This window comes from Pterocles gutturalis, unplaced genomic scaffold (genome assembly GCF_000699245.1).
Source record: "Pterocles gutturalis isolate BGI_N339 unplaced genomic scaffold, ASM69924v1 scaffold18719, whole genome shotgun sequence".
NCBI classification, from domain to species: Eukaryota; Metazoa; Chordata; class Aves; order Pterocliformes; family Pteroclidae; genus Pterocles; species Pterocles gutturalis.
In genome coordinates this window covers 37,795-58,213 of record NW_010133703.1, presented here as the reverse complement: position 1 = coordinate 58,213, position 20,419 = coordinate 37,795, and the positions used below count along the sequence as shown (strand labels likewise).

The window sequence follows — 20,419 nt, the reverse complement described above, 5'->3', positions numbered from 1 at the left end:
CTTTGCCTGCATTTTGAGTAGATCATTGTGACAAGGCACAGTGACGTGTCTTCAATACTACTGCTGTGTTTTAATTTTAAAACGCTTAATATTCTAGGATCTTAGGATGAGTCCAGCCTTCATGCTCTTTCCTCCAGTATTTTACTGCTGTAAATGTCACTGATCTTGGTCTTTCCTTTCTCCCTAATACAGCCTCCCTTGTGGAAGTGTCCTATCAATCGAGAGGCTGACAGAAACATTGGTCTTGGTTTTGATATCCCTGACATCTATTTCAGTGATCTTGTTCTAGAAAGATGTTATCTCACTTTAATAAACGGTTCTAAAAGCACTATATTTTAAGCTGCAATCCAGAAGTTCTTGCTAGGGAAGCTTCCTGAATTTTGTACTTCTTTACAGAGAGTTGCAGAATTAAAAGGCACAAAGCAGACAGCCACTGGTTCAGCTGCCAGCACATTATCTCATCCTGTCAAGAGAAAAACTGTTGACACAGAAAATACAGAGTTAAAGAGAGCAAAAGGTAAGGAGAGAAAAATACTTATCAAGTACTTGCCAGAGTCTAGCTATTTTACATCTTGAATTCCTTCCCCCCGAAATAAGTGTTAACACACAAGAATGTTAAGGTCAGCCTGTTGCTGCTGAAAGACTGTTGTGCTCTTTCTCTGTGAATTTGCTGATCAGGAGAAAACTGCACTTTTGGTAGTTTACCTAGTTTTCTTCTGGGTTATTGGGTTAAATTCAGTCATGGAGCTGTGGGCTTGGTCCATGCAGAACCAGAAACAGTGTGAGTTAAACAGTAGAAGCACTTGCCCAGAAGTGGTGTTATTCCTTTTCAGTGGGATCAAGCCACTGGTTTACCTCAAACCATGCATGAAAGTTCATGCTAAAGGAAAAAGAGTTGTTTTTTTTTCCCCTTGGTGCTACTGAACATTGAAAATATATGAAAGTATGCATTTGTGAAGTTGCTGCTGTAGTAGGAGTCTGTTTGAGGGCTATTTCTGTTAAAAACGTGGGTTGTAAGAAATGACTCTTGGCTGTTATACAGGTACAGACGAAAAGCCACATACATCTACATCTGGGTAAGTAGGTCTTATTACATATGAGTTTTTTGTAGCTGTACCTTCTGCTGCATTCTCACCCTGTTCTTCCTCATCTGTCCTTCCTAGCCAAGGGTAAAAATTCAGAGAATCAGCAGATCTCTGCTTCTGCTCATTTTCTAACGTGGGTATATATTCCTGAACACGGCAGCATCTTCCTTAGTGCAGATGAGAAAATCATGGTGTTGACTCTAGAGTCTGTGACAAAACAGGAATTACTGTCACTATCAGACTTTAAAGGATTAATATGCGGTGGTATTACACAGTTTGCTGGAATGAAAATAACCGGATTGTGGCATGCACTCTTCATCTTTAATGGCAGCATGCTGCAGAAGAGATGGTAGTCTGAAACTAAGACAGATTGTAAATGTACATTTAAATGATATGTATTCACAAAAACTGCTAACAAATGTCATCAACAGATGTTTATTAAGACGTTTTGGTCACGTAAAATTAATGTAAATGCACATCTTGCAGGTGAACTCTCACAAATGTAGGGTGTATTTGACTTCAAGGGATTGGGTTAAGCAGCTTAATGCCCCTAGGGCATCTTTGTGGGGTTGGTAAATGTCACATGAGGCCTGCAGGTCTCCTGTACGCTTCTCCACGGGATATACTTTTTTCACAGGATAAATTATATTATCTTGCATAGATATTACATGCTGTTATCTTGACACTGGAAGACACTTACCTTGTAGAAATTAACAGTTGAGAGGTTTGTTTATTATTAAACGGATCAGTATGATGATTTAAAAAGTATAAAATGGAAAAATGTTTGACTTGGAGGCCTGCAGGTGTTCTAAGCAGATGTAGGTTTTCTCATTGCTGAGCCTGTGTAGCTCTTCTAAGCTGTGGTTCTGAGCAGCAGTAGGTACCCAAAATAAGGGGTTGTGTTTTACATTAAGGTTATCAAGGTTTATGTGATGTTAGTATGACTGTTGGACTGTGAATTTTGTATTTAATGTATTCACAGCATCTATACTGATGCAGATAACTTTGAAGGTGGAAATAGAATTACCTAAGCTACTATTGTTCCAAATGCCTTTTGTTATGGGATATTTTTATTAATGTTTCTGATACTGAATTTTCAAATACAAAAATAGAACTGAAATGTGTTTTCAGAATTAACCTGAGCGTTTCTGGGGAACTGCAAGCGAAAGCAACAAGTATGTGCTGCCTTCAGACAGCGGTTATATGGGTAGCTGCGCAGTTTAGCGTATTGCACAATATCTAAAAGATTGCGTTGCTCACAGATTGAATAGGCTTCAGATGCTAGACTGTCACTGATTTTTGTGAAGTTTGAAATAGTTATGTTTTGTGTTCTTTTCTAGGCTACCAGCAGATTTTTTTGATGAAACAGAGCAAGGTAGTGCAAACGAACAGCTTTCAAAAGGTCCAGGTCCCAGTTTATTGTCAGGAAATTACGATGATGATGATGATGATGAAGAGGAGGAACAAGATCAATCAAACAAATCTGTTACGCATAAAGCTGAAATTCCACCTCCAACTCAAGAAGTGATAGCTAATTCTCTGCCTGCAGGTAATGCTGACTGAAATAGGAAGGGATTCAATAAGTAGAAGCTGTGTTTTAACTGATGATGGAAGGGTTTTAATTTATTTTTGTAATTACTGCTGTTAGCTGGTTAGGCTGTGTAATCTTGGAAGTAGATTCTTGTGTGGTGTTTTCTCAGCATGCTTATTGATTTTATGTTCTAACTGTTTGAGGCTGTCAAGTGAAATAATGTCTGTCCGTTCTTCCCTTGATTCAGTAAGGAATTAATTGAAATTCCTGTCTAGTCAGAATTTTATAAAGACCTTGAACAGTTCTTTTTGTTCATGAGCTTCTGTCATTTCTTATAGACTTCTTTGACAGCAAAACTACACCTGCTCCTATAGTTTCCCATTCAGGATCCATACAGAAAGCAGAGATACAAGAGAAGATAGTGGAAAGGTAAGCAACCAAATCAAATATTGGTAAATTTGGGAACTGTAAATAAACATTACCCTTCCACAAAATACAGGCTGTGATCACTTACAAATTTGTCGTATTGTTAACTTGTATTCAGAATAGTTTGTATATACATCACCATCTAGCTTCATTTCCGACAGGTATTTCACACCCTAGGGGCAGGATAAGAGATGCAGCAGTGTCATACCGTGTCTGTTAGATGTCTCTCTTTGCTGGTTTTAACACAGGATACATTTGAAGCTTAGTGTCAACCACTGCTTTTAACTGTTGAAAGAAAACCATTTGCTTGTTCTGTAGCAGTGGTTCAGCTCACTTGAGCACTTTTTTGGACAGTGGTTTAGGCTTTCAGAAGTAGAGACTGTGCTGTTAAAATGTTTGGGTGCTCAGAATAAATAGTTTAAGAAGCCTAAGCTATAGTTCTTGTTTTGACAGTGAGGTTTAAACCTGTGTGTGCAGTTCCTTGTAAGTTAGATACGAACAAACTGAAGAAACAAGTTTTAATGGTGGTAGGTAGAACTCGGGGCATAAAAAATTTTGCTTCATTTCTAGATCATTTTATGAAAAGATTATGGATATTATTCTTGACTGTTTTTAACTCTACAGTAAACCAAGTTGTCAACTGTTAACTTGGGATAATAGTAATCAAATGTTTCAGGAAAGAAAACACTGCTGAAGCTTTGCCAGAAGGTTTCTTTGATGATCCTGAAGTGGATGCAAAAGTAAGTAGTCTGCTCATTTTAGGCTACTGGATTTATTTGTGCCAGTTATAATGATTTTCTGAGTAGTAAAGATGGTTTTCCAGGTGATTAGTCGCACCAGAATATAAGAAAATGACTGAACTATTTTGGTTCGTGTTAATTAGAAGACATGAAAAGGGACAGAGCAGGGCAGGAAGAGCTTGTTAAGTCATCTCTCAGAGTGTATTTTTGATTGTGATCCCTTTGTGGCTCTTAAAGAAAACTAAATAAGAGTTATTTGTTGTCTAAAGTGCTGAACTGAGATTTGGGCAATCCACCTGTTGATTTCTTTGAGTCACCCTGGGAAAAGTGTTTCACTGAATTTGTATGTCCAATTCTGCCTCTTAATTGAGGATATAAAAATAGTGCTCTAACGTCCTTTGAGAGATCCTGATGAAAAGTGTTGAGAGTTACTATGCAACTGATACTGTGCATCCTGTTAGAATGCAGATGGGTAGATTATGGCATACACTGTGATCTCTAGTACTGGCATAATACAGCAGTTATCTTTTTTTGAACCCTCTTGTCTTTTACTGTTGTGGGGTTTTTTGATACTTGGAAAAGAAAAGAAAGGTGCACATTCAATGTGTTTCTCAAAAAAATCACAACTAAGACTCTTGGAATTCTTTCCAAATTATTCATACTTCCTTCAACTTGCACAGTACCAAATGATGACCAAAATAAACACTGATATTTGAAATACAAAACTCTTTTTTTTTTTTTTTTTTTTGTAAAATTTACCAGAGACTTGATTACTTTCCTGCTTTCTTTATCAAATTAATAGTCTTGTAGCCACAGTGTCTTTTTTTTTTATTTTCCTTGAGTGTATTTCCCTGTTTTTCACTCTGTGGAAGGCTGCTGGTGTATTTAAAATGGATTGTGAGGTTGAGCTATGACTTCTAATTTGGAGACATTCCAAATAATGCTTCTTTATGTTCAGTTAGTTCCACTGTCACAATTACAAGCTTAGGTGTCTCTTATTTACTCTGGCAAGATTCTTTTGGCACCACTCATGCCCATGTATTGGCATAGGTGAATAGGTTTGAATAATGACATTCAGAATATTGAATTATGTAGCTGAAAAAACTGCTTAGTGTGTTAGACTTTTGAAATACCTGGTTTCACCATGAGTTAGGAAGCTTGTACAAAGGAGGAATGCCTCACAGACAAAAGAGAACCTGCTTATGTCTGTGAGGACACTGGTTAGTGATCTTTCTTCTGGTTGTCACCTCAGCTGATAAAGTTTACAAGTGGATACATGTTCCAATAAGCTTTTCCTTGAATTGCTTGCAGGTGTGCCTCCTTTTAATCAGCCCTTTCTAATCTTAGCTAATATGCAGGGGAAGGAAAATGTTTGTGACATCCCTTTTATTGTGATGGCTTCAGTGGTTCTGTGTTGGAATCATATACAAAATTATTATTTTCAGAATTAACAGCTTTTTGGAAGGGACATTGTGGTCTTGAAAAATGTTGGTTCTTTACATCAGGAATTTATAAAGCATACAAATTCTGGATTAGAGAAGTATTTCAAGGAAAAAAGAATATCTTTAGTGTTTAAATTTATTGTAAGAAATACAAATAATTATGAATTACAGAAGACAACCACAATGCATAATAACACGGTACATACACGTATGATAGAACTAATCACAGAACAGAAGAATGAAATGATTACTATTACGTTCCAATACGTAGTTTGCTTGGAAGCTTCTAATTTATTCTATAAACTTAATTCATACTACTGGATTTTGTCTAATTGTTCAGGAACAAAGCATACCAAACTGTTGTCTTTACCATTATGATGACTGATATGTTACCAAAAGAGAGGAATGAGTAAAGGAAAAATAAAACTAATGCAAAAAGATGGTGTAATGAATTACTCTGTTGACACTGTTTAGTTCTCCTGGCTATATAATTTCCACCCAGTCCAGAGTCAGGCAAAATCTGTCATCTAACATATTATATGCCACTTCTTCCAGTCTTGAATTATGGAATTTTTGTTTACACAGGTAGATTATCTTGATTATTTGCTTGTATTACAAGCACAGTCTGGTTTTGATTACCGTAGCTGTAGATCGTAAAGACATTCTTACAGCTACTGCTTTTTCAGTCTTCTTGTCTTGGTAATTAATGTTGTCTACCACAGAAGGAAAAGCTTTGCATGTCATTAAAATTGATATGTAGCTGTCCTATTTCTTCTGTTGGCCAATAGAATTAGACTGGATTTGAAATATAGTCAGACTGTATAACACCAGTCAGACTAGTGACTGAATCATTTGATATTTTATGCCAGAGGCAAATAATTCACTACTTTTGGGCTTGTGAGATAGCTACTATATATGATTGAACAGTCAGTTTACAGAAGAATTTAAAAGTTACCACCTGACACAGTGAAATTACAGACCATCAAATTAACAGAGTTACTTTTCTAATCCAAACATACCACACTATTCATTCTTAGTCAATTATTCTTTAATGCTACAGTCAAGGATGTTGTTTTAACCCAGGAATAGTCAGATTTTTCCTCCAAAACCATTGTGCAACTGCACTCTCTTATTCATATACATTACTTAAATTGAAGTATGTTGACCAGACTTTTCTGAGAACACACCATAATTTGTCCTATTTCTTCAGGTATTTTACAGTGCCCCAAAGAGTCAGTAGACATAAATTGCTAATAAGCCTGTTTTTTTCATACTCCTTAGGTACGAAAAGTTGATGCTCCAAAGGATCAGATGGACAAAGAATGGGATGAATTTCAAAAGGCAATGCGACAGGTCAACACAGTAAGTAACGGAATCTATTTTTATTGATTCTAAATTCTGTACACAATAAGGAAAACAACAGTTTCATGCAGCTCTGCAGAATGACTGACATCAGCATTTGTCAGTTTTTTGTTGCAATGCAGTGTGTGGTTAAATGCACTTTATAAATGAGCAAAGGTTCCTTCTATTTTCCACTTAGAGGGAAATTAAGTTGAAAAAACTTCTGATCAGGATCCAGTCATCAATATAAGAAATTGTATTTAAATAAGATAGCATGTACCTCAGATCAAAGTCCTATATCCAAACAGGATGTAATTATGGGCTCTTCTTTAGATAAGATATATTAATATTTTAACTTTGAAAACAACAGAACAAAATGCCACCCGTTTGCCTTTTTCAAAAAGCATCTATAAAGTGTAGGTAACCTGGGTTTTATGGTTAATTTAAATGTACTGGAAAAGAACCCCAAAATTTGTGAAAGTGACGAAAGATTTTGTGTGCAAGAGACATAAATTGGGCACAATTTTTCTGTACTTCCATTTTTTTACTGTTTAGCATTGGATGGAAAGCCTTCCTGGAGCAGGTTTTTATCTGCTCTTTTGTACAATATAAAACTGTCACTCAAAATACCTGGTGTTCTCAGTCTTCTCTTAGAGTATTTGGTGGTTTTTTAGTTTCAATTGTAAATAATTTCTCATACATCAACTGCTAAGAAAAGTGGTGCAAAAAAAATTTACCATTGCTCATTTTAAAGCGATCAGCACTATGAACAGAGCGAATGTTCATATAAAAGCAGTGGTGGATACATTTTGCTAGCATTAGCCATTCAGATAATTCTTCAGCTTAGAAGGAATCTTCTCAGTTATGCGTGGACCATTGATTGCATAGCATCTCCCAGACATTCAGATTTGAGAAAGTATATGCTGAAAAAAATAACAGGTTAGAAACACTTCGGGATCTAGGGGGAATATTTAACCAATACTTTCAATAAGCGTGTGTAATCAAGTCCCAAGCATAGGGATATAGCTCTTATTTCAGCCTTGGACTTTGGATGCCCTTAGGTTGTTTATGCTTAATTTCAAATACTAGTGTATTGAAAAATTTGAAAATATAACCCCAGAGCAGCCAAACTGCTTGTAACTTTTAAGAAAAAACATTTCCATTTCAAATTAAACCAGATCAGTTTTTTTTTCTGTATTTGCCTCTAGAGTATTTTGTGAAGGTGGGAGTATATGTATAGAAGATTGACATTAACTTGATTGACATTGATTGAGAGGGTAGGAAGGGAAGACACAGACATCAAAAAGGAACAACAGTGGAATTCAGGATGAAGGTGAATTTTCTTAGAGCTTTTCTGGTTTAGATTTCAGAAGCAATAGTGGCGGAAGAGGATGAGGAGGGACGCCTAGATCGTCAGATTGGAGAAATTGATGAGCAGATGTAAGTAGATCAGTTTTTCCTCAAACTTTCTGTTCTCCAGAAGTAATGGATCACTATTTGACTAGAGTGATAAAAACATTTTTAATTTTAATCTTCTGTGATACTACCTTTCATTAATCACCTAAATGTTTGAAGTAGAAAAACAGACTCCCTCAAATTGCAGAATGATACCTAATAAAAACATAAATTTTTGTGCAAAATTATGTAATTTTTTGCAAAGAGAGAATGCACTAGAATCACTGAAAATACAGCAAGCAGGCAAGGCAAAAATAAAGCAATAGAAGGCAGTCTTTGAACAACTGTCCCTCAGCCCCCTGTCAAATTTCTTAATTTGTGGTTCTCTGTGAATTCTGATTTATGTAGATTTTCTGTGAACATTTTTAAAAAACAAGGCCTGATACTCTGCACTGCAATTAAAATTTTGATAATGAGATTTGTGTTTTGAGTGTCCATTTGCTGTATTGAAAATGCCCTGTTCTGTGACTAACTCTCCTTGTTTCTAATAAAAATTTACTTAAAGGTTTTGTTGGATGATGCACTTCATTACATTAAGTAGGTTTTTTTGTTTTGGAAATGGTAGATGTAGCGGTTAGATAAGCATTAGTTTAAACCCTTAAGTAACCTGAAATACAGCATAGTGGAACAGATTGTTACCGTTATCAAGTAGCCTAACACATTGATTACCAGTGATTATGGCAATGCTAGGGATTGACAAGAAAAAGATGAATTCTGATTTTTGTGAACCTTGCGACAAAAAGAAGACACTAAAAATTAAAGCAGCACTTAAGCCGTCTGGTCAGATGTACATGCTACAGATAATTAGCATATAATAAAACTAGCATTGGGTAAAAACTGAGCTTTGGTAGTACAGGGATGTCTTTTAACAGTGTTCAGGTAATTTTGGAGAGGGCTTGAGCTAAACCTGGCTGTGTTTGAGCTTTCATTTTTACCAGTAGCTTAGGATACATATAACCAAATTCAGAAATTTGTAGAGAATTTCAAGTTTGTTACCATAATTATTTTTTCCCAAAATAAAAGTTCCAAATAGATTTTTAAATACTATTTTTGTGGCTTTGTCTTCTGAGTGCATTTAAATACAGGCTGTTTTGAATTAAATTCAAAACCAAATTCATTCCAGTGACATTCATGTTTTCTTTAGCCTTCAAATCTTCAGCTGTGACTGCCTGTAAGTAATCATACTGCAGATGTGCAAGGGGAAACAGCATCCAGATAATAATCTTTCCTTGTTGACTCTTCCTAGCAAATAGGAATGAGAGAAGCAAAGATAATATTTAAATCAGGCTGATACTTTTTGTCATTTTCAACAAAATACCCTGTTAAAATGTCTAGAATAATTGTTATAAAACATATCTCAAGGATAAGTAAATGGAAAACTGAAATTTGTGGATAGTGTTTACTTAAAATGTTCTTTTATAGCACACAGTAAGCCGTTAAAGGATCTGAACACTTGTGCTGCTTTTTTTATTTTCAGAGATGCCACCACTAAGTTATCAAAATTGATAGCCAATTGATACCTCACCTTTCTACCATATATGAAAACTGTAAGTGGAGCAAGGAATGGCATCTCTTCTTGTGTGGAAGTGGATATTGGTTCTGTGCTTTTTTTTTTTTTTTTTTTTTAGATGATTTGTGGTGGTATTGCATCTGTTAAAGTTTTAGATTAGATCTTACTGCTAGAGAGGTGACCACACCTCTCCTCTGCTCTGTTTCCTCTTGATTGATACAGAGAAGGTACACTAGCATATTGAAAGCTTATTTTTGATTGATGGGAAGCTGTGGAGCTTTTTTTGTTCAAAGTTGGAGAAGCAAAATACATTAATGTGGAAAGGCCACAAGTATTAATAGGTGGTTTACTCTTCAACAGTGAATGTTACCGCCGTGTTGAGCTTTTGCGTAACCGCCAGGATCTGATGAAGGAGAAGTTAAAGGAAGCCATGAGATTAAGAGCAACTCGAGAAAAAGAAGATGAGGCTATTGGTAGTGAAGATGAAGAAGAATTGCAGGATTTGCTGTCTCAAGACTGGCGGGTGAAAGGGACTTTGTTGTAGCATTTCTGCAACACGGTTGATATTCTCTTATCTTTGATGTTACTTCCATTGTTAGAAGTGAGATGCTTTTGTTAAATATTTATTTAAAGAGGATTGTGAGATGGTAAAGAGCCAAGTGTATTAAAAAAATCATCTTTGTAGATCTACAGTGGTGTATTACTTGCTGTAAAAACTGTATATTGCAATTGTTTTACATTATTGAATGTACCTTTCCTATTAAAATTATTGGTTTCCTACCAGAGGTATTGTAATGGGATTAATAAGTAACAGAAGAATCTCTAAGGTTTTGGAAGCATTAGATATATGTGGTAATTTTGAGACTTGGGGTTATTGTGTATAGAAGTAAAGTCATAGTGTATGGAGCTGTCCCAGATTGGGGGGTTAGGGAGAGGAAAATATTATGCATTTATGTTATCTTAAAATGTATAAGTGCTCTTCTGTCCATTGCCCCAGCTCCCAATAAAATATAGACATTTTTTCAGAATCTGTTCCAGTTGCTCTGTGTATGTCAGGGCCAAGCTCAGAAATGTTGAGCTACAGCTTCTCCACAATGGGTGCTCTGTGATGTGGCATAGGCAGTGCTTAATATTTTTCTTTATACTATCTTGTTTTGCTTAGTGCAGCCATAGTTCAGTATACGTCACATTTCTTGAACCAGAGGGATGAAAACACAGTGGTTACATATTTGCATAACTAAATCAAAGGGTGACAAAATGCTAGAGAGGAAGGTACTGCACTGGAACTGATGTGGTAAAATCATCTATCCAGCTGCAGGTACTGGAAGTTTTCTTAAGATATATCTCAGGCACAGAGAGCATCTAAAATAGATTTCTGTTCTCATAAACACAGATGAAGTAAAATCAAGAACCAACAAACTTGACAAGACTGGGACATAGAAAGCAGAACTACCTTGAGCTTTGGGAAGTGTCTTTTTTTTTTTTTTATGAAGCTTTTTTTTTACTTTTGCAAATCTTCAAATCTTGAACCACTTCAAATTTGCTGAGGGCTTTTGAAAAAAATAGGAGAATTGTGTAGTTTAATTTTTATCTAAAGTTGTGAAGGATCAGCTTAAGATTTTCATATTTTTTAAAGATTCTAGTTTTAAAACAAGTTAATGAGGTTTTAAAGGGAGAAAACAAATGAGAGCATTCTAGATACTTGCCTCAAAGATGTTTATTAATCAAGCAATAAGAAAAAAACCTAAATGCTAGATACTTGATTGGCCTGTTTTGGAAGAAAGATTGGACATAGTGGGAGCCCTTTCCTTATTGTGAGATGCTTTTTGTCACTCTTGGTTTCGACAGTCCTTGGGTTCAGCTCTTTAGAATTATAAAGCTGTCAAAATACAAGCAATGGTCCTTAGCAATTTCGTGCATCCATTTATTCCTGCTCGCATATGCTGTTGTTTTTCAGTTGATTTACTAACCATAAGTGTAAGTTGCTGTTACTGTGAAAATGTTTGACACATCACTGCAGTCTGATGTGATTTAGTCCTGTTGTTGAGATAGAAACATCTGTGACTTAATAAACATTCAGAGAGTATTAAAACAAATAATGAATGCTTTGGCAGGTTGGAGGAAACTTAGTTGGGCCAAAACGGAAATAAAATTTCCTTCTGTAGCGTGAAACATTTGAATATCAATGTATAAAGTTCCTATTATACTGCAGTGAAAGATCTCTAGATTCTTTCTTCACTATAAAGAGAACTTTCAGCTGACAGGTTGATACAGTATTAACAGATGGACAGTTTTGTTTAAAAATAAAACAAAAGACACTCCCACAATGTCACCCTCAGATAAGTTTCTGATTGTTCTACTTATCTTTCTTTTTTACTGACCTCACTCACCAAAGCATACTAGCTTGTTAACACTTAACTTTAGGCCAAATGCAGAGAGTGGTTCTAACATCAGAGAAACAGATGTGGCTGAAGTCAGGTTACACTGAGTGTTATGCACATATATGTTTTTACAGTATAAAAATATTAATCTTTGAGTTTGTAACTTTCATTTTGTACATCTATCTGTAAATTTACTTTCATTTTGTACATGAATCTGCAAATTATTATTTCAACAGATAAATAGGAAAGGAACTGAGCGTTAAAACAGTTCAGCTGTTTTAGTTCAGTTGCTTTCCTCTTTAGAGGTATCTAGTAGTAAGAAGCTAAAGGCAGTGCATTTAGTTACAGTGGAGGGAGCTCATACATTCAAATCCAAACTAGTGCAGCCCATTGTTTTAATTATTATTAGGATTAGATGGCAGGAATAAACACCAGATCACTCATCATTCTGTTTATTATCCTTGCAGAACTTCTGTTGAAGTAGTAAAGGTGATGATGGATCAGCTGATATATTGCTGGGGCAGTAACTGGCAGAATTGGTCCCTCTTAGTTGTTGCTTGTTTAAGAGTTGATGCTTTATGATGATCTACGAGGAATCTCATAGATCCACACTGTTGTATACAAGTTTTATACAGCTTGTTGTATACAACTGTATATTTCTTCACCATTTGCAACAAAGCTTTTAGAGATCTTTATGAAGAAGATGGGAGTGACTTTGCTATCTGTATCTTGCATGACCATTCATGTACATGTGCTGTTGTGTCAAGAAGGCAATCATCCTGCATTTTAGTAATGAAAGTAGTAGCATGGCTGCAAGGGAGAAGAGGGAATTAACCTCAACCTTACTGAATAGTGAAGCTAATTTCTAAAGGTAAATGACTTCCTGTGTCTTAGAAAAACATAGGCATAATTAATTTATATTTTAAGTCTGTCTTCAATTTTCAGAAAACAATTTTATGAACTTCTAATGAGCTATTCAGCTAGATGATTAACCAGGGCAAATAATTGTTTTTAAAAATATGTACTTCCTTAACTTCTTTCTGACTTCTTAACTTTATTGAATTCTGTTTTTAACCAATAAAGATTAAGGTAGTCCTAATAACTGGCTCTGTCCATAGCCACTATTAAAAATGAAGTTTTAATCTCTGTCACAGTGGAACTGAGAAGAATATTTAATTCTTTGATCTCTAGAACTTCCAGAAAACTGAAGAATCAGAATTAGGAGGGAGGTCTTAGCATTTGCAATCCTTATTTATTGATGTAACAGTGGAGAGTGTTGCACAGATTTAAGAACTGTGGAATTTCATGCCACCAAAAAGTAGTTGTGATTCCCCAGCTCACTGGTTTTGAAACTCTTTACTTCCAGGGCCAAAATGTCTGTGTGTGTGCATGTGCATTTGAAATGGAGGTCCGAGTAGCAGCTCTGCAGGGAGCAGATAACCACAGCTGCTACTGACAGTGGTTGGTAGTTAACTGTTCTTTGGCAAGTGCAGACAATCACAAATGGTAGTCTGTGTGCTAACTTCTCTTCTGCCATAGAAGAAATAAGCTGCTGCTGTCATGACTCAGAAGCAGATGTGAAAAAAAAGGCTGTATTTGGTATAGAAGAGCCCAAAAGTGATTGTGCAAAACCAATCAAACCAACAACAACCAAAACAATGTTCTCATTTGCTAACATGACTGTTTGTCATTCCTCCACTAAAGCATATAATTTTAAAATTTTCTTCAGAATCACAAATACTGGTTGAAAAGAACATTAACATTAGCTTTGGTCAAGCCCCCTGCCAATAAATTCAATTTGAGGGGAGACAAATTTTGCTTATTACATGCCACTGTAATTTAATTCTCTGCATTTTATCATCTTAAAAACACTGAGCTAGAAATACCTCTAATGAGAAAAGTCATATTACTCAAGTATTTTCAGCACTTAAAAATGCTTTCTTTTTTCTTATAATCAAGAAACCTTGCACTAGGAAATCAGACATTCAGCCAACAGGAATCATGTATTTGTCATTAGAAACCATACTGTGAGTATATAATGTTTCAGCAATTCCCTTTTGTTAGATAACATCAGATGAATTTGACACTTCCTTCATTTCAGTTACTGTCTTGAGACATATGCCAGTCTCTAGGGTGACAGGACACATGCATTGATGCTGAAACTGATTTAATCAACATTACTGTGTTCCTTCCTGGAACCAAGGAGTGAGTATACTTCAATGGCAGTATGTGCTTGCATCCCTCAGAAGCGTCACTCAGGCCAAGAGATTGAAACTTTCTGGTGTGAAGCAGTTTTTCACTATCTGCATTCATTTAATCTTCTGTTCATCACTTCACTTAGAACTGTCCTGGCCTGTCAGCTGGGAAAAGAAATGTGAGCAATTCCCTCGTGTAGACATCTAAACCAGGTCTTTTTTTCCAAAAATATAGTTGAGGGACTAATGCCTTGTGTAATTGGTGGGTGTGGCACTTAGGGAGAATGTAAGAGATCTGTGTTGAAATCCTTCCTCTCTGTGCTGTCCCTTGATCTAGTTGAGCAGCCTAACAATTGCAGTCTTTCCTGTAGAAGCTGTAAAATGATTAAATTAGTGAGCATGTGTGATTTATCTGATAATCATGACACTTGGCTGAGAGAGGGGAGGTCCTGTTCTAACTAAGTAAATAGTGCTGAAGTACACTCATCTGAAATTGAGGCTAGGGAAGAAACTGGATTTGGATCTCCCCCATCTCAGGGAAGCACTCATATTTTCATGCTGTTGGGTATTTAAAAATGAAAAAGAACCAGGGACACTTCCATTTCTGCCTAGTTTGGGTGGGGAAGGTTCATTTCCTGCTTTAAGGCTGTGATGTGAAGCCTCACAGAAACACCTTGCCCATGCACCCCAGTGAGGCTGAGGCAGTTAGCGGGTGCCTACATTCATGGCACCAGCGAGATTTATGCTGTTAGCTTCTCAGGAGCCTTGACTGGCACAAGTATGCACCTTCGGGTACACAGATGCCTTCTGGCTAGGTCTGAGGACAGAAAGCGCTCTGCATAATAGCAATGGACTAGGTTATGGGGCTGCATACCTCCAACTTTGTTTGTTTTCTTTCTGGATGACTATTCCAGACAGCATTCATACTTTCTGTGTTTTCCACCAGAGCACAACAGAGATGCTTGAATTCATTTGAGATCTTTGACAGAACCCTGATAGTGATTTGATGATGTTAAAGCTGCAGAACTTGTGTTATCTTCCATTTGGAAACTCACAGCTGTGTGGGCAGTGACCTTTTCCTATTGGGTACATGCTTCCTCTTATCCACCTTTGGGCAGGAGTGGTTTAGTTTTCTATCTTGGATAATATGTTTTACTTTTTTTTTTTTCCCCTCCAGATGTACCTTCTTATGTTTTGTTTGCCTGTTTTCTTTATTAAATCACAGAATCATAGAGTGGTTTGGATTGGAAGCAACTTTAAAGATCATCGAGTCCCAACCCCCCTGCTATGGGCAGGGACACCCTCCACTAGACCAGGTTGCTCAAAGCCTCATCCAGCCTGGCCTTGAACACCTCCAGGGATGGGGCATCGACAGCTGCCCTGGGCAACCTGTGCCAGTGTCTCACCACCCTCACAGTAAAATATTTCTTCCTAATATCTAATCTAAATCTATCCTCTTTCAGCTTAAAGCAGTTACCCCTCGTCCTGACACTACACTCCCTGATAAAGAGTCCCTCCCCATCTCTCCTGTAGGCCGCCTTCAGGTACTGGAAGGCTGCTATTAGGTGTCTCCAGAGCCTTCTCTTCTCCAGGCTGAACAACCCCAACTCTTTAAGCCTGTCCTCATATGGGAGGTGCTCCATCCCTCTGATCATCTTTATGGCTCTCCTCTGGATGCACTCCAACAGGTCCATGTCTTTCCTCTGCTGAGGACTCCAGAGCTGAATGCAGTGCTCCAGGTGGGTCTCAGGAGAGTGGAGTAGAGGGGAAGAATCATCTCCCTCAACGTGCTGGTCACGCTGCTTTTGATGCAGCCCAGGATGCAATTGGCTTTCTGGGCTGCAATTCAACATTGCCAGGTCACGTTGAGCTTCCGACTTAAAGCTATCCAGGAACTTTCTCTTGCCATTCAGAAATCTTTTCCAAGTAAAAAGAAATTAAATTTAAATGAGTCTTCAATTAGCTTAGGTTTTTTTCACATTTCTGCTTGTATTTTTTGCAAAAGCCCTCTCAAAAGACTTTTTTTTCCCTTCCATTGTCCATGTGTCTTAATTTTACCTCTCCTCATTCCACACACAAACATGCCCCTGCACTAGTTTGTTTAAATCTCAGTCTGTTCTAGCTGATTGTGGAAGGCACATGGAAGTTATTTACGTGAAAGGTGTGATATACCACAGACCAGCTGCTGACCCTAGCAGCTTTACTGGGAGAGCAAAGCCTGGACCTCCTTAGTGTTGAGCTGCAATAATGTTCTCTTTTTTTTTTTTTTTTTCATTTTTTTTCATTTACACTAGTCAGGCTAGCCAGAGAAATAGCTTCAGCTGTTTAGGAAATGAAGATTATGGAGGTCCCTGCTGTGAAAGCAGCTTCAGGTCTCCTTTCATGAGTAAGCAGTTAAATATATTTTAAATAATATAAATATATTTTAAGTAATAATAATAATGCAGAATTTTATCAAGGTTAGTACTGCAGCCTATAGTTCTTCCAACCTAAGGGCTTGAGTAGCTAATTCAACATTGGTTAAGGCTTCCTGGGTGGTAGGATGCAATGAGGCATTCTGTAATCTTCCTCAGTAGCCTTTATTGTCAAGAGTTCTCTGTGTTGAAAAAGCTCTTGACTTTTATGGGTTTCCATGTCTGTGTGTACATCTTGGTCATATCATAGTTCCTGGCTCAGACTCAAGACTCAGACATATAGGAGCTTTCCGTACCCTAGAGTCCATGGAAAATACTAGTGATACAACCCAGAAGTACTCAGCAAGGGGGACTGGGACCCGAAGCTAAATACCAGGAGACAAGCATAGACCTTAGTAGAGTACGGATGGAGATTGCAGAATTAGTCTCACGTCATTAAAGATGCTACTCATTTGCACTGCCAAAAACTCTTCTTTCTCATGAGAATAAAGCAGTAAACGTGTAAGTTTTGCCAATGCCCTAAGAGGAGAGGTGGCCAGAGTACAGCCAGAAGTGCTGGTGCAGCAAGAGCTCAGGGCCAGCCCCTTTCTTTCACTGTGGTATGAAGGAAGAACCTGAGGCTGTGGCTGCAGTGCTTCAGCAGATCCAAAGGAGGACCTGAATGTCAGGGCAAAATGAGAATCTTCCCTGGGCCAGCTCTCTGTTCTCCCTTTTTAATGCAAATTATCATGCTCCTCCAAGCGGCTGGGCTAGTTTCCTAGAAGCCTCATCACTGAACAGGGCTGCTGGGAATGGGAAAACATGAAGGAGCTTAGCAATAATGTACCCAGTACCCAAGTTTGTTCTTTTGCTTGTTTTTTTCTTTCCCCAGTATTGGATTTTTAAATCAGCATGGGAAAACAATAGAAATACAAACCAGTGGCTTCTTTGTAGCAAGAAGCCAAATTCTGTCTTTTCTATGCAGTGTGAGAAGTTCTCCAAAAGCAGCTTTGTTAAAAACCAAATAAGGTTTTGCAGAAATACTGCTTACTGTACTAATTATATGATCTGGCTCCATTTAATCATGAAAAGACTCATCATCCCTGACAATGGGCTAATGTACTTTATAACATCATTGCCAATATTGCACAGTCATTTTTTTTCCAATGAGCACTGGGACCTTAAGCGTGATGATATGAAACGTTTAATCATTAATGAAAACAAGCAATTTGTCTATGATCTTTGTTTGACAAGCCATAAAATAGTGTTTCTCAAATGACAAATTAGCAACTTGGTTACAAAGAACAAAGTTTAAACAACACAACAGTTGTATGCACAAAGCTACCACATCTGTTTTTTTAAATCAGAAAAAAAATTTATTTATAAAAACGTCTCATTTAACTTACTGTCAAGTCTCTAGCTGAATACAGTGGTTTAGAACACTAATGGCCCATGCTTTTATACAGATTAGCCAAAGCATGAACATCAATGAAAATCAACCCCCGAAAATAACTGTCTTTGCTTTATGTTATGAGCCACAACAGTGTTAAAACTGGAACAGTAATGAAGCAACACAAGAGTTAGGAAGCACAATTGCTTAAAGAGTAAAAGAAGTATTTTCTTTTGATGTCTCAGAATAATAAGAAAGTTAGAAATGGCAGAAACTCCTCTGTAGATTAGTCCATAGAAAGCATTGTCTCATGGGGCTTTGGAAAATTCCTGTCTGGTGGCTAATGAACTAGGGCATGATGAGATACATTACAGAGCCCCCAGGCCAGTAACTTCTGAAGACAGCCTAAAATGTAGGAACAAAAATGAGGAAAAGAAAAGGAAAAAGGCAAAAAAAAAAAAAAAAAAAAAAAAAAAAGAAAAGGAAAAAATCTTCTCACTATTAAAAAAATAACACTTGAGCACAACCAGCATAGAACAGCATTTCAATGCAGGCAAGTTTTCTCACACAGAGGTTGGTGGTTTGTGGTTTTGTGTTTTGGTTTTTTTTTAAATGTCAGTTATTGAAACAGTTACAATAGTCCAGAACAATTTTACAGCAGTTTTCTAAAGCTGTTAAATAGCTGAGGTACCTTGACATTATTTCAATTTTTTCCTTCATTATATACAAACAAACAAAAAAACCAAACCAAAACAAAATAAAAACCCCAACAAAACCAACCAAAAACCCCATTTGGATAAGTGCAAAGTGTAACAATGGCAGTTCTACAAATGGTTACAGTGACAAAAGTTAGTGCAAAGGTACTAAGGGGATGAAAAGCCCACAGAATACAGAAATGACACAAAATACTGAGATAGTACTTAGCCCTATACAATAATAATAGCAACACACTTTGAAATACCATGTTTTAAAAAGTATTGCATTTGCATTGTGTTTTTAGTTTATATTAAAATGCACTGAATACAGTTCAATTGTTAAAGCTTTGTGTCCAAGGAGTGCAAAGTGGATGAACATGGCGGGCTAATGGGATTCTGGATTTGGAAGTGGCGAAGAAAACAATATTGCATTACTGAATTATGCAGCAGAAATTAAAAAGAAGGTGGATGGACAAACAGAAAATGCGGTTTAAAAACTAGTTCCAACAGCTAGCAACCAGCCATTACATCACCCAGCTCTGGCTGCAATTAGGTACCTGGTTTTAGCTAATCTGAACATCGTTATATTCTTATCAAAGGGATGTTATCTGTCCGGGCAGCAACCTTTGATGCTAGATTTTATTCATAATTACAATCCAATCCAATTGCATGACTAGGGGTGAGCTAAATAGGGATGTGTTTAGAGAAACCTAACAAAAAATGGTCATTTTGTCTGAACAAAATATATGCAGGAGGGGGGTGCCAGAATAATGACTGTGCATGTCTGATTTGTACCTACTATTAAGTACTTACAGAAGCAAGTACTTTGTCAGTATGTATAAGAGTAAAACATCAGAGTGCAAAAGGAGGACCCTGCTCTCCCCCTCTAAAGTGGAGTTCTTTAAGTTTTTCCAAACCAGAGAAAAATTGTTGCACCCTTTAAAAGAACGCAGTGCAAAGGCACAAGTGCCTTACTTTGTTGTTGTCTTCCAATGATTTTAATTTAGGAGCTTCTCTGGGAGTGGTAAGCTTGATTTGTTGTACGCAGAAGTATCTGAGGTTTGGTACTTTCTAACCCCCATCTCCTGCGCTCAGGCAGGTGTTGGGGCAGGGAAGACAGGAATCTTCAGACCTGTCAAGAGCAGCAGAATGATCGCTCCAGCTGTCATCAGAAGTGCCAGATTTGCAGGCTCTAGCAATAGAATTCATCAGAGGTGCCAGTTTGCTACAGAAAATTGTTCTGCAGTTGGAGGGATCCCTTCAAATGGGTATAACTGTATTTATATACCAGGCAGTACTGCTGGAGCAGGACCCAGCTATCAAAATTTTGCCTCGTTTATGTTTTTTCTTTCTTGCTAGCCCTGGCCGCAGCCCTGGCGGAGGGACAGTGTCAGGGAAGAAAGCCCCTGGACTGGCAGAGAAAGCCCCCGGCACCGGCGCCCACCCGCTGTTGGAACTAGTTGGTTAGTGGTGCCCGGGTGTTAGTCGTTATGGAGGGCGGAAGACGACTTGAGCCGGCAACAGTTAACACTAGCAATTTAACAGAAAAATAAAAGATGCCGTATTGTTTCCTTGATAACTAGGATCTACCACAGACTCTTGGCAGAGCTGGCAAAGCTTGCATTGTGTCTCATCCCTTCAATATGGAGCAAACTTCTGGCGGTCAGATTTCTTAACCCCGCTCGTCGAAGGAATTTTGGCAGTGTAAGCGGACAAACTCCCCGTGGCCCCCGCGGCGGCCGCGGCATTTAGTGCCAGGAGTGGGACAGTTTTCATGCCAAGCAGACTGGAGACAGGAACGGCATAGTGGGTGGTTGGCAGAGTTGGGAGGGGGG

General features: G+C 37.5%; 1 protein-coding gene across 1 annotated transcript; it reads left to right on the top strand.

Annotated features, from left to right (window-relative positions):
• Positions 1-396: 396 nt before the first annotated feature.
• Positions 397-10,550, top strand: ZNF830 (zinc finger protein 830; the record flags this gene model as incomplete). The annotated part of the gene is made up of 8 exons (XM_010081339.1): positions 397-517; positions 1,043-1,076; positions 2,426-2,634; positions 2,955-3,045; positions 3,719-3,782; positions 6,506-6,586; positions 7,929-8,005; positions 9,891-10,550. Coding segments are annotated over 8 exons (861 nt in total), but the record flags the coding sequence as incomplete, so codon positions are not given.
• Between the last annotated feature and the right edge of the window lie 9,869 nt (positions 10,551-20,419).